Source organism: Podarcis bocagei (assembly GCF_964188305.1).
Source record: "Podarcis bocagei genome assembly, chromosome: 13".
In the NCBI taxonomy this organism is placed as follows: Eukaryota; Metazoa; Chordata; class Lepidosauria; order Squamata; family Lacertidae; genus Podarcis; species Podarcis bocagei.
Genome location: NC_138138.1, coordinates 52,275,093 through 52,289,747, shown reverse-complemented (window position 1 = coordinate 52,289,747; position 14,655 = coordinate 52,275,093). Strand labels below are relative to the sequence as shown.

Below are 14,655 nucleotides of genomic sequence, written 5' to 3'. Positions count from 1 at the left end.
CCAAATGCCAATGTGATTGCATTATTAATTTTGTTATGAATAAAAAATCATTTTAAGTTAGAGCTTAATTAATATTTCACTATTAATACACTTCTTCTTAATTGTATTTCACTATTAATATACTTCTTCTTAATTGTATTTCAGTTCAACAATTATTTTGATAAAATACATATTATGTGCAAATGGCAATAATAATAATAATAATAATAATAATAATAATAATAATAATAATAATAATTTATTTATATCCCACCCTCCCCAGCTGAAGCCAGGCTCAGAGCGGCTAATACCTATTAGGTTCATAAATTACCATATAGCATATACCGTATTTTTCGCTCTATAACACGCACCTGACCATAACACGCACATCGTTTTTAGAGGAGGAAAACAAGGGGGGGGGAATCTGAATGAAACAGTGGATGTATCATTTTTGTGCCTCATGCTGTGGCCACAGACATGTGATCTGATGGTGAATTTGGGGTGACCCAATGCAAAAATCCTGAGAATCCCCGTGGATTCATGCTTTGTAACCATGTTTTTGCACCATTGCAGCCCCAAGCAACAGTGGGTGCGTGATTTGGGGGGGGGGCAGGCTGTAGCCATGGACATGCTATGTGATCTGATGGTGAATTTGGGGTGACCCAATGCAAAAATCCTGAGAACCCATGTGGATCCATGCTTTGTAACTGCATTTTAAGTGGGGAGGGAAGAAAAACACAGAAGGGACAAGGAGCATAAGAATGCAGGAGAGGAATTTAACGGGAGGGAGGAAAGAAAGAAAGGCAAAAGTCCCCCCACCCCACCCAAGCCAGCCCTCTCTCTCCCTCTCTCTCTCCCTCTCTCCCACCTGCATGTTTTCTGGCTGCCTGCAAGGAGCAGGGAGAGGAATTGGAAGGAACGACACTCTGCTTTCCCCTCTGCTTGCCTGGAGGGGAGGGGCTTTCCCTGCTCTTTGTTCCGTTTCAGCAAACACAGCAACGAAACAGAGAAGGGTGGGCAGTAAGACCCTGAGGCAGAATGCAGGAAAGCAGCCGCTTCCTCTTTTCAGGTTTCCCTTCTCCGAGACGCGATTTGATTTTTGCCTGATTTTTGCCTCCACTCGCACCCGTCGGCTCCAGGGACCACACATTCGCTCAATAACACGCACAGACATTTCCCCTTCCTTTTTGGGAGAAAAAATCTGCGTGTTATAGAGAGAAAAATACGGTATCCAACACAAAAACAGTGACAAATTGCTGTTGACAAAGGACAGCTGGGTATATAAAGGGACCCATTACCTTCAGTAGCTGAGGGCCTCATCAAACCTAAATCCGGCCCTGGGCCCTACATGGCAACTCTGTTGGCGGCTTGGTTCCCATCAGGGTTTGGCCTGAAGGCAAATAAAACTACCACCTTGCTGAAGCTATGCATAATTTTGATAATTTTGATATTTCCTTTAAGCTACAGTCAAGCTTTTACTGCAGTCCAGCAATAGAGAAATTTTCTTAACTAACCAAAGAAATATATGTTTGCCAACAGAAGAAAGGGGTGGGATCTAAATGCAAATACAGTGGTACCTCAGGTTACATACGCTTCAGGTTACAGACTCCGCTAACCCAGAAATAGTGCTTCAGGTTAAGAACTTTGCTTCAAGATGAGAACAGAAATCGTGCTCCGGCGGCATGGTAGCAGTGGGAGGCCCCATTAGCTAAAGTGGTGCTTCAGGTTAAGAACAGTTTCAGGTTAAGAATGAACCTCCGGAATGAATTAAGTACTTAACCTGAGGTACCACTGTAAATACATTTAGGTTTCTTTCTTTTTTTAATATGTAAATATTTTTTATTCATTTTCCAATACAAAAATTATACAATCCAAACATCTTTTCATTTTATCACAAATTTCTCCTTTTTGACTTCCCTCAGCTTGTCTGATAATCCTTCATTTTACTCACTTCTTTCACATTTCTTAAATTAATATTGCACTACAGTATTATTTTGCTGTTAACCTTATTTTTTAACAATATTTCTGATCGATATTATCACAAAACTTCCTTAAAACTTACAAACGTTATCTCTGGTTTCAAACGTTATACTCTGGTTTCTCTTCAGATCGTATAAATCTTTCGCCTTTTTTTTACTTGAATGTATTTATATTGTAAATACATTTAAGTTTCAGCTGAGGTTCTCAGCATGTTGCACTCAAATCCGCTTCTCAGTGCGTGTGTCTTCACATTTCCAAGTTGAATTCTAACGTGACTTCTTTAACTGTACTTGGGAAAGAGGGGGCAGAAGCAGTGGCGTAGCGTGGGTTGTCAGCACCCGGGGCAAGGCAAGTAATTTGCGCCCCCAACCCGTGGATTTGCGCCCCCTAACCCGTGGATTTGCGCCCCCTAACCCTAACCCCCAGATGTTGTGCCCGGTGCGGCCGGGCCCCCCCCTGCACCCCCCACGCTACGCCACTGGGCAGAAGAATCTCAAAGGAGTTTGGCAGGCTGGAAGCAGCTAATACCAGCTTCCCAGAGCAGGAGCTTTCCTTCCAGTCTCCCTGTCATCCTTTGGCGATCCGTCTATGCAGGTAAAGTTGACTTCTGCTCTTCCCTTCTCCCATCCTGCTGCACATTGTTCCATTTGGGTTGCTTCAAGAAGTTTGACCGCAGAGAAAAACAGGTGATGGCATAGCAAGATCAGATATGGTTAGCAGCTCCTAGATGGAGCTGGATAAAGCTTGTGGTTATGGCTTAAGCCTATAGGCCGAGTTCCACACACAGCTCAGGGTGGGTGGGTGTCCACAATGCGCAGGAGTCGAGGGTGTGATGTTGTGCTTCCTGTCTTTAGTCTTTGCTTTGAGAAGACAGACTTCGGCAAGGCCGGTTCATTGTCTCTCTTGGGATAGAAACCAGAGAGAAGGTGGATTTGGGGCTCCAGCCGTGGTTGTTCTTCCAGGGATACTGACTGAGCATGAAGTCTGCTGCTTTGGTGACAGGTTGGTGACCTCTCTGCTCAACTCAGATTGGAAATTTGCCATCTATCTCACATTCACACTGCATCTTTCCTTTGCTCTTCACTTCCAGTCTGTCTCCAGATCCTTCTCGGGAGATCAGTCCAGGCAGGTAAAGCGGATTTCCATTCTTCTTTCAACTTTTCTGATAGGAGACAGAAGCTCTATGGGATGTAGGAGTGTCAGATTTTGCATGATTGGGTGGATGGCGGCTAACAGATTGAGGCTGAATCCTGACAAGACAGAAGTACTGTTTTGGGGGACAGAGGGCGGGCAGATGTGGAGGACTCCCTGGTCCTGAATGGGGCAACTGTGCCCCTGAAGGACCAGGTGCGCAGCCTGGGAGTCATTTTGGACTCACCACTATCCTGGAAGCGTAGGTCAATTCTGTGTCCAGGGCAGCTTTCTACCAGCTCCATCTGGGATGCAGGATGAGACCCTCCCTGCCTGCGGACTGTCTCACCAGAGTGGGGCATTCTCTGGTTATCTCCCACTTGACATACACGGCAACATTTTGTGGCAGGCTACCCTGGTCTCCTGCCCTGCCACACTTGGGCGGTCTTACGTTTTGCATTTTGAAGGGAAATGGGGCATCGCCAAATAAGTCTCGCTTCTTATTCCTTTTCTGTTTATTTGCTTCTCAGACCCCCTTCGTCCTCCGTTCTTCTCTGTGTCCCCGAAGCTTGACACCTACAGCAGTGGGGAGATTGTGAACCTCACATGCTCTGCTCCTGAAAACCTTCTCATGTCGAGGGTTCTCTTTCGGAAGGACCGATGGCTGTTGTATGGCTACAGGCCCCCTTCTCCTCTGGCCTCCTTAACGCACATGAAGCGCTTGTTTCCTCGACACAGCGGGGATCATTTTTGCACGTACCAAGCTGCGGAATCGAGCTGGAACATCTCATCCCCCAAAAGCAGAAGGATCAGGATTTCAGTGATGGGTGAGGCCTTAAAAAACGCATTATTCCCTTGGAAGATGAAGGGGAAGGCTGCCCTAGAATGTCCCAGGTTCAATCCCCGTTGTCTCCTGGTGGGTCTGGGAAACTCTCCTGCCTGAGGACCTGGAGAGAGATGCTGCCAGTCAGTGTATACAATGCTAGCAGGACCACTGGTCTGGCGTGGTTATAAGGCAGTTGGTGACGTTCTTAGATGCCAGGGTTACCTTGGAAATGAGAACCTTCTTGATATCTGCTCAGACTGCAATGTGGGTCTTTTTTTCTTGGACGATAGCGCTGTAACCCTTAGTCAAACATGAATACTACTCATGAGTAAGAAACCAGGCAAGGGGCTGGGGGCAAGCTGGAAAGCTCCGACACATCACCCTCATACCAGTTACTTCTTTTATAATAATTTTTGTTGGTTTTACAATCTGGTTTTAAATTCACAGAAAAAATCCAATAAAAAAATACAGAATTCTCGGACTGCCACCCTCCCTTTTGTGGAGTCCACAAATAACCCTTTTACTGTAAATCTGTAAATATTATCCTCCAAAAAACTCTATTTTCTCCTATAGTTCTTTTCACATTGCAAGTGTTATTTCAATCTTGGTAATGTTTTTAACCGTTTACAGTGTTCTGTCAGATATATTACAATCTCCCCCCCAGTCCTTATTAAAAAATATATAGCACTGAAAAAATATGGAACGCTTCACGTATTTGCGTGTCATCCTTGCACAGGGGCCATGCTAATTTTCCCTGTATCATTCCAATTTTAGTACATGTGCTGCCGATGGGATCACCACCCTCATACCACTGACAGATGGTGAAGGTCTGAAGTGGGAAGACCCCTCTATGGTACCAGTGGAGACTCCTAGGGCAATTTAGGGGATGTGATGGCTTACACATGACATGAGTAGTAAGGTAAAGGTAAAGGGACCCCTGACCATTAGGTCCAGTCGCGGACGACTCTGGGTTGCGGCGCTCATCTTGCTTTATTGGCCGAGGGAGCCGGCGTACAGCTTCCGGGTCATGTGGCCAGCAGGACTAAGCCGCTTCTGGCGAACCAGAGCAGCGCACAGAAACGCCGTTTACCTTCCCCCCGGAGCGGTACCTATTTATCTACTTGCACTTTGATGTGCTTTTGAACTGCTAGGTTGGCAGGAGCAGGGACCAAGCAACGGGAGCTCACTCCGTTGCGGGGATTCGAACTGCCGACCTTCTCATCAGCAAGTCCTAGGCTCTGTGGTTTAACCCACAGCGCCACCCACGTCCCTTGACATGAGTAGTACAGATCCCCAAATGGGGATCAAGAGTTTAGCCAGCTAACATTTACCTTCCCGGACACTGCACATTTCCCCTGAATGTTGTGCAACACATGCTCCTGATCTTCTCCTCTCCTCTCCCCTCCTGAAGTCCAAGTGGGGAATTCATGAACCCATGACTCTCTGTTGACAACCCTGCCTGGATGAACCCGATTTAGTTATGGCTTGCCCCTTAAACCTCCGTGAGCCACAGACTCCAAATCACTTAGCCATTGTACTCATTTTCCTTTACGGACGGCTCCTGTAGCTCCTCCTCCTGCCCCGGTGCTGACAGTGGACCCTCCGTCTGGAGTGGTGAAGGAAGGGGGATTGCTGCGCCTCACTTGCTTGGCCATTGGCAGCGACGCAGAGCAAAGGTTCCATTTCTACAAGGATGGGGTCAAGATTTCCTCCAGCAGTGAAGAGTCTCTGGCGGACTCTGGAGAACCCAGGAATGCCTTCTCGAACGCCTCTGCAGACATCCTGGTCCAAGTCACAGCCAGCATCCACACAGGGGGATTTGCTTGCAGGTATGAGCAGAAACTGAGCAGCCGATGGATCATGTCTCCCTGGAGCCAAACGGTGAATGTCACAGGTGAGCCATGCCCTAATATTTTACAAATATTAATTCATAACAATCCAAGTGGGACCCCTGACCATTAGGTCCAGTCGTAACCAACTCTGGGGTTGTGGCGTTCATCTCGCTTTACTGGCCAAGGGAGCCGGCGTACAGCTTCTGGGTCATGTGGCCAGCAGGACTAAGCCGCTTCTGGCGAACCAGAACAGCGCACAGAAACGCCGTTTACCTTCCCGCCAGAGCGGTACCTATTTATCTACTTGCACTTTGATATGCTTTTGAACTGCTAGGTTGGCAGGAGCAGGGACCCAGCAACGGGAGCTCACCCCGTCGCGGGGATTCGAACCGCCGACCTTCTGATCGGCAAGCCCTAGGCTCTGTGGTTTAACCCACACATAGTCAAGCATTAATACTACTCATGAGTAGGAAACCATGCAAGGGGCCTGGGGCATGCTGGTAAGTACTGACACATCACCCTCATACCAGCTGGTACTTCTTTTATAACTATTTTTATTGGTTTTACAATTTGGTTTTACATTCACAGAAAAAATCCAATAAAAATACAGAATTCTCAGACTTCCACCCTCCCTTTTGTGGGGTCCACATATAACCCTTTTTTGCTGCAAATCATATTATCCTCCATAAAACTCTATTTTCTCCTATATTTCTTTTCACATTGCAAGTGTTTTTTCAATCTTGGTAATGTTTTTAACAGTTTACAGTGTTCTGTCAAATATATTACAATTTTCCCCGAATCCTTATTAAAAAAAATATAGCCCTGAAAAAATATGGAACTCTTCACGAATTTGCATGTCATCCTTGAGCTGGGGCCATGCTAATCTTTCCTGTATCATTCCAATTTTAGTACATGTGCTGCCGAAGGGGTCACCACCCTCATACCATTGACAGATGGTGAAGGTCTGAAGTGGGGAGACCCGTCTATGGTACCAGTGGAGACTCCTAGGGCAATTTAGGGGATGTGATGGCTTACACATGACATGAGTAGTACAGATCCCCAAACTGTGATCAAGAGTTTAGCCAGCTAACATTTACCTTCCCGGACACTGCACATTTCCCCTGAATGTTGTGCAACACATGCTCCTGATCTTCTCCTCTCCTCTCCCCTCCTGAAGTCCAAGTGGGGAATTCATGAACCCACGACTCTCTGTTGACAACCCTGCCTGGATGAACCCGATTTAGTTATGGCTTGCCCCTTAAAACCTCCATGAGCCACAGACTCCAAACCACTTAGCCATTGTACTCATTTTCCTTTACGGACGGCTCCTGTAGCTCCTCCTCCTGCCCCGGTGCTGACAGTGGACCCTCCGTCTGGAGTGGTGAAGGAAGGGGGATTGCTGCGCCTCACTTGCTTGGCCATTGGCAGCGACGCAGAGCAAAGGTTCCATTTCTACAAGGATGGGGTCAAGATTTCCTCCAGCAGTGAAGAGTCTCTGGCGGACTCCGGAGAACCCAGGAATGCCTTCTCGAGCGCCTCTGCAGACATCCTGGTCCAAGTCACAGCCGGCATCCACACAGGGGGATTTGCTTGCAGGTATGAGCAGAAACTGAGCAGCCAATGGATCATGTCTCCCTGGAGCCAAACGGTGAATCTCACAGGTGAGCCATGCCCTAATATTTTACAAATATTAATTCATAACAAACCAAATTACATACCCATAATTAGAGATTTCTCCAAATCTCTGGATTTTCCATCTTCCCCTCCGTGGGTCCTATTGTACACCCTCCTAACTGCATATTCTTCCACAATCCGTATTTTATATCTTCCCATCTTGTCCATAATATTAGTTACATTGCAAGTGTTATTACAATCCTGCTAGGGTTTTCACCTGTTTACAGTGATCACCTAGATAAATTACAAATTTTCCCTTTTCTTTATTGAAGTTTAGGTCTCCTTGGTTCCTGAGTCTTACAGTCAGTTTTGCCCTTTCAGCATACTCCAACAGTTTTATTTGCCTTTCTTCTCTGGTAGGGACATAATTTTCTTTCCATCTCTAGGCTAGCAGCATCCATGTAGCTCTTGTCGCATACATATAATGTCTTTTCTGTTCCTTTGGTATATCGGTATACCGATATACTGATATATTTTTAACTTCACTGAATTACTGTTACTGTGTCTTCAACAACAACGGCTGCAATGGACTCTCTCCTCCCTTTATTCATGTTGTTGTTGTTGTTGTTGTTGAGTCGTTTAGTCGTGTCCGACTCTTTGTGACCCCCATGGACCAGAGCACACAAGGCACTCCTGTCTTCCACTGCCTCCCGCAGTTTGGTCAAACTCATGCTGGTCGCTTCAAGAACACTGTCCCACCATCTTGTCCTCCGTCGTCCCCTTCTCCTTGTGCCCTCCATCTTTCCCAACATCAGGGTCTTTTCCAGGGAGTCTTCTCTTCTCATGAGGTGGCCAAAATATTGGAGTCTCAGCTTCAGGATCTGTCCTTCCAGTGAGCAGTCAGGGCTGATTTCCTTCAGAATGGAGAGGTTTGATCTTCTTGCAGTCCATGGGACTCTCAAGAGTCTCCTCCAGCACCAGAATTCAAAAGCATCAATTCTTCGGTGATCAGCCTTCTTTATGGTCCAGCTCTCACTTCTATACATCACTACTGGGAAAACCATAGCTTTAACTATATGGATCTTTGTTGGCAAGGTGATGTCTCTGCTTTTTAAGATGCTGTCTAGGTTTGTCATTGCTTTTCTCCCAAGAAGCAGGCGTCTTTTAATTTCGTGGCTGCTGTCACCATCTGCAGTGATCATGGAGCCCAAGAAAGTAAAATCTCTCACTGCCTCCATTTCTTCCCCTTCTTCCCCTTATATTTGCCAGAACCCCTTATTCATACCAACAGCCAAATCCCCTTCTTTCCTCTCTGCAGCTTGGGCACCAAATCGCTCTTCGTCACCCATGCTATATGCACGCTGGGCAATTCCACTGGTGATCCTGATGGTCCCCCTTGCTTTTTACTGCACGAGAAGGAAGAGAGGTAGGTGATGCTGGAGACTGTGGGCCTCTCATATCATTGGCCCAGTATACCTGAAGGAGCATCTCCACCCCCATCGCTCAGCCCGGACACTGAGGTCCAGCTCTGAGGGCCTTCTGGCAGTTCCCTCCCTGCGAGAAACGAGGTTACAGGGAACCAGGCAGAGGGCCTTCTCGGTGGTGGCACTCTCCCTGTGGAACATCCTCCCATCAGATGTCAAGGAAATAAACTACTATCTGAATTTTAGAAGGCATCTGAAGGCAGTCCTGTTTAGGGAAGTTTTTGATGTTTGATGTTTGATCATGTTTTTAATATTCTGTTGGGAGCCACCCAGAGTGGCTGGGTAACCCAAAAGGTGGGCAGGGTATAAATAAATCATTATTATTATTATTATTACTACTACTACTACCTATGTATGTAGAAGCCTGCCTAAGATCTTTAGGGGATGATGCTCCTCTCTGTGTCGTGAGAGTGGTGGCCGTGAGAGCAGTGTTGGTTAAAAGCAACAAAACCAAGCATTTATTTTTTCTTCCTTCATATTGGATGTGGTTAGGATGTCGGAGGGAGCCTTGCCTGTGTCTGTCCTGTGGAACTCCTAGCCACAAGAGGTTTGTTTTCAGGACCAGCCCTGTCTCACCATCTTTCTTCTCTTTTCTCTCTCCATTTCCACTTTGGAAGCGTTGAAATCTGAGCAGGAAAACAAGGAAGAAGCAAATTCTGAGTATGTTGAAATGTTCAGCGCCACTAGGAAGCCTCAGAGGTAACGGCAACTAATGCTGGTATAACACTGATGTGATGTGTGTCTTCATAATTTCTTATTTATTTAAAGCATTTCTTCCAAAAAGTGTTCCTAGACTGGCCAACCAAAATAACAATGGTCGTGGCACACAAGGAGGGAGGAGCGAAAGAGCCAGCTCAGGCAGCAGTTCAGTTCTTAAAGTTTTGAACATAGTTGGAGGCGAAGAGCACCCACAAACTATGCAAGGAGTTTCCAGAGGGGAGGAAAACTTGAACCCAGAGCCTGGCAACCTGGAAATGCAGGAGAGACTTATCAGTCAAGAGAGGGACAATGTCTTGTTCGCTGGGAGATAAAAGGATGAAAGGCAACTGGAGGAACAGGCAGCGGGGGGGTGTCCCAGGCAGAAAAAGGAGCAAAGAGCCCCCATAGGAAGAATCATAGAATTGTAGAATTGGAAGGGACCCAGTAGATCATCTAGTCCAACCCCCCTGAATTGCAGGGAAATGCAGCTGCCCCTTACGGGGATCAAACCTGCAACCTTGGCATCATCAGCACCACGCTCTAGCCAACTGAGCTATTCAGGAAGAAGGACAAGATTGGGGATGGCAGATAAGGAGGGGGAAATGATTGGCATGTTGGAGAGAAGGGAAGGTGTCTGAAAGAGATGGGGTGGCTGGGACAGGGATAGAGCGATGGGGCAGGGAAAGGTGGAGGCAGAAGGGGAGAAGGGAGCAGATTCGTTGAGTTGCTTGACCATTCACCTTTGCCGTGAGCTGCTGTGTGTATTCTCTGTGTAAAAAAAGTGGGACAGAAATTGTGGAACCATTTTAAAATGAACCTTTGGCAAATACAATAACTGGCGCCCTCCCCCCCCCCCCACAATCTCTATTTAAGGAAATAGAAACTGAGCTGTGGAATTGGCTGCTACAGGATGTGGTTTAGATGCCCTTTGAAAAGAGGTACATTTGTGAAGAATATTCCGCCAAAGCATTTTAGTCACGACAGCTTAGTAGATCTTCATTGTGCAGAAGCAGTCTACCTCTGAATTGCTGTGCACTGGAGATAAGCAAAAGAGGAGGGTGGCCTGTTTGTGAGTTGCCCAGGAGTGTCCAACTGGTTGCTCTCAAAACTGGATGAAGCAAACCCTCAATTTGCTCCCAACAGGCTTGGGGGGATCATCATTCTTTGAACATGTCCCTCAATTTCCTTCTCCTTTTCAGGACTCAGACGCCTTTTACTGCCTTGCCGCCCCCTGCTCTGCCGCAGCCCCCACTATCGCAATCATGGATGGAGAGTGGAGCCAAACTGGCCGAAGACCAGGAGGAAGGTCTCTACAACTACATTCCCCTTCAGGGCAAGAAGAGAGCAGAAAGATACAGAGATTCTGAAGAAGAATGAGCCGTCGGGGAGATTAAGATATTCAGATGGGGATTTACAACCAGGGAGATGGGGTGGAAGGGGTCAGGGAAGAGGGCAGTGTTTTGCCTTTCTCTGCCTAGTCCAGCATATGGCTTGGCTCACTTTCTGCAGCACTTTCCTCAAGAGTTTGTCTGTCTAAAATACTTTGCCTTGTTGCCCAAGGGTGCCTCTAAGCAGCAGGATTTGCCCAGTTAGCTGCTGTTCCTCTCCCTAGATCAGGGATGGGGAACTTGTGGCTCCCTCCATGATCTTGGGATCCAGCTCCCATCAGCCCCAGCCAACATGCTCTGTGTTCGAGGGATGATGGGAATGGTTGAAGTTGTTGTCTATGCTCTGGTATCCTCAAGGTTAGATTACTGCAATGCGTTATATGTAGGGCTGCCTTTGAAGACGGTTTGGAAACTTGAGGTGGTGCAGAATTCAGTGGCCAGGTTGCTCACTGGAACAAGAGGGTTTGAACATATTGCCTCAATCCTGGTCTGATTGCACCAGAGTCCGATTACAGGGAATGGCAAGACAAACTGTTAGAGTATATTGAACAGGCTAGATTAACAGAGGCAATTAGAGATCACTGTTTCAAAAAGCATGGGGAAAATGCAGAGAATACTTCACAAAACAGTGCCCTAAAAGACATACCTGGACTTGTTTCGATTAATGTCTGCAGGAGACTTTGTGGATATTTAAGTTACAATTAGAAAAATCTTAATAATTATTCATAAAGGAAACAGCTTATAAGAAGTAAATAAGGAGGCCAGATACAGGATAAAGGAAGTCTTTTATTTGTATTGTTGTATGTTATGCTTATTGTATGTTATGTTCATGTTTAATGAGGGTGGATTTCTGTATTGGGGGGCGGGGGGGTTATGTTATGTTGTAAATAAAATTTCCAATAAAAATTAAAAAAATAGAAAAAAATAAAGCATGCCCAGCGCACATCACTTCTCCCAAAGTCCGTCAACATGGACAGATTCTCCCCTCGCTGTGTGTGAGGTTTGGTTTAAACTGGAGAGAACAGCAGGCCTTGAAGCTGTGTGGCTGTGCAGAAAAAAAAACAGCACTTCCTCACTTGGTAGACCACACTGGCCACGTCCCCAGATTCCTCTCTTCTCAGAAGAACAAAACAAAACCACGGCTCCCTCCGCAGCTCCCTGCTAGTAATATCAGACTGCTGCGCGCCCTGCCTCTTGCATCAACTTTCAAAGGAACAATTGGGGTTTTGCCCATCGGCTACGGAGAAGAGGCTGCTTCTGGGCAGCCTGCCTTGGCAGTGACACCCGATATACACAGTACAGTGGTACCTCAGGTTACAGACGCTTCAGGTGACATACGCTTCAGGTTACAGACTCCGCTAACCCAGAAATAGTGCTTCAGGTTAAGAACTTTGCTTCAGGATGAGAAAAGAAATCATGCTCTGGCGGCATGACAGCACGTCATCATTCAAAGGAATTCCTGTCTTTTTTATATACAGTGGTACCTCAGGTTAAGTACTTAATTCATTCCGGAGGTCCGTACTTAACCTGAAACTGTTCTTAACCTGAAACACCACTTTAGCTAATGGGGCCTCCTGCTGCTGCCGCGCCGCCGGAACACGATATCTGTTCTCATCCTGAAGCAAAGTTCCTAACCTGAAGCACTATTTCTAGGTTAGCGGAGTCTGTAACCTGACGTCTATGTAACCCGAGGTACCACTGTATAATAATTTTTATTTGTTTACAATTACAATCCAATAATAGCCTCATTATAACAACACCCAATTTATAATACAGTTACTAATACCAATCATTCAAATACCGAATTATATACTTTAGATAAGGTGGGGGCCGCAGTGGCTTAGGAAGGGGGGGTGAGGGCCGCCCAGTGTGCCATCGCCGAGGGGGGTGACAAAATAGCAAAAATATGTGTTTTTAAATCGCAGCTGGGCACAAACAGGCACCCCCACCGCAGACTCCTTTATTGGAGCGTGGCTATAGCGCTTGCGCCTGGCGCAGCTCTGCCCTAAACCAGGAGAGAAGAGCAGGCAAGTGAACGGCAGCACTGATGCCCACCTTCCTCGGCTGCAGCATGTCTTGTGCCCAGCGGTAGCAGCTCTTCTGACCTGGTGGTAGAGAGCAGCTCTCCTCAGCCGTGGCAAGACGCACCCAGCTGCAGTAGCTCCTTTGCTGGGTCATGTCTGACCTGGTGGCTGAGAGCAGGGGGAAAGTTAACAGCAGCTCTCCTGCAGTGGCATAGCAAGGTGAGGTGGTACCCGGCGCAGTGCGGGAAATTTCTTGTGACCCCCACCACCACCACATTGATTTTTATTTTTTAATTTTTGCCTGCAAAAATGCTTTGACTTTATTTCATATTTGGAGGGGGGGAGCCGGGGCAGTTGTGCAGCTTTTTTGGGGGGGGGAGCCAGATTTGTTGAGGTTTTTTTCTGCCTAACGCCCTACAGCTGAGGGGGAGCCAGCAGGCAGACCGTTTTCAGTGCCGCAAAGCTTTTTGTCACCCCCCTCAGAGGTGACACCCGGGGCGCACCGCACCCACCTTGCTCTGCCCCTGCTTCCCCGCCCCTCTCCTACCCTGAACTGTGGCGCATGGGAGGGCACCCTTCGCACCCCAGCCTCATCGGGGGTGCGCCTCATGCACCTGCCCCAGGCAACACGGGCATATGCTCTGCCGCTGCCCCCACATTCTAGAATTGATGGCTTGGTTATTTGCTTTATTTCTGCATTCCAAAATCTTACTGATTTCCATTACATTCCGGTCATAATAATAATCCCTTACACAACAACTGCAGTATTAATAACTTCTGTTCATGTTGACACATTAAATGATTTATAAATCTACAAGTGAGGAATTCAAAGTATATCCTTGTTCTTCCTGTGTGTGGCAATTATTCTGTCTGTGGTGTAGGAATTCCTGTCTTTATTGGGCAGTTCCTCATAGATTAGATCTTGTTGTTCATTGTGCAATTTACAACCTGCCCCTTATAGCCCTGCAGAAGCTAAGCAGCTCAACCTGCCCCTCCTTGACAGAGACAGGGCCCTGGGGATCCAGAGAGATGGTTGCAGGTGGAAACTCTGGAGATTGCAGTAACTGCAATCACAGAACTGTGGAAGGGCCCCCCCCCCCGAGGGTCATCTAGCCCAACCCCCTCCATATAATGCATCTGACAGGGAAAGTAGAACACAGCCATTGGCATTAGCATCCACTGGTAGCCTTGTCCTTCCTGAATTTGCCCAGTCCTCTTTTAGAGCCACATAATGTAAACAATTCAGGCTGCTTCAAAGAATGGAAGAAGGATATTTCTAAATTTATCTGGCAGGGGGGGGGAAGCCAAGAATGAAACATAAAATTATGATAGACATTAAAGAAAGAGGAGGCTTTGCCCTGCCAGAACTGCAAATTTATTACGAGGCAGCCTGTTTGTGTTGGTTAAAAGCATGGATTACTTTGGATAATGCAGACATCCTAGACTTAGAAGGTCATTATTTAAAATTTGGGGGGCATGCATGTCTTTGATATGGGAAGGCAAAAATTCACAAGAGTTTTATCAAATATATTCTTAGGAAGAATCTGTATAGAGTTTGGGAGTTACATAAAAATCTGCTGGAAAGGAAAATACCTTTATGGCTATCTCCTATCGAGGCTATTACTATTAAGAGAGTTAATATGGATAGACAGTGGGCAACCTACAGGGAATTGCTGTACTTGGGGGGGGGGGGCAAAC

General features: G+C 46.7%; 1 protein-coding gene across 1 annotated transcript; it reads left to right on the top strand.

Annotated features, from left to right (window-relative positions):
- Positions 1-2,512: 2,512 nt before the first annotated feature.
- On the top strand, positions 2,513-12,977 carry LOC308572097 (Fc receptor-like protein 3). The gene is made up of 9 exons (XM_081167975.1): positions 2,513-2,645; positions 2,814-2,961; positions 3,050-3,088; positions 3,621-3,917; positions 5,484-5,810; positions 7,083-7,409; positions 8,681-8,788; positions 9,464-9,545; positions 10,745-12,977. Exons 2-9 carry the CDS (start codon positions 2,937-2,939, stop codon positions 10,920-10,922), a joined length of 1,383 nt encoding a protein of 460 aa, XP_081024101.1. The 5' UTR covers positions 2,513-2,645; positions 2,814-2,936; the 3' UTR covers positions 10,923-12,977.
- Positions 12,978-14,655: the final 1,678 nt, after the last annotated feature.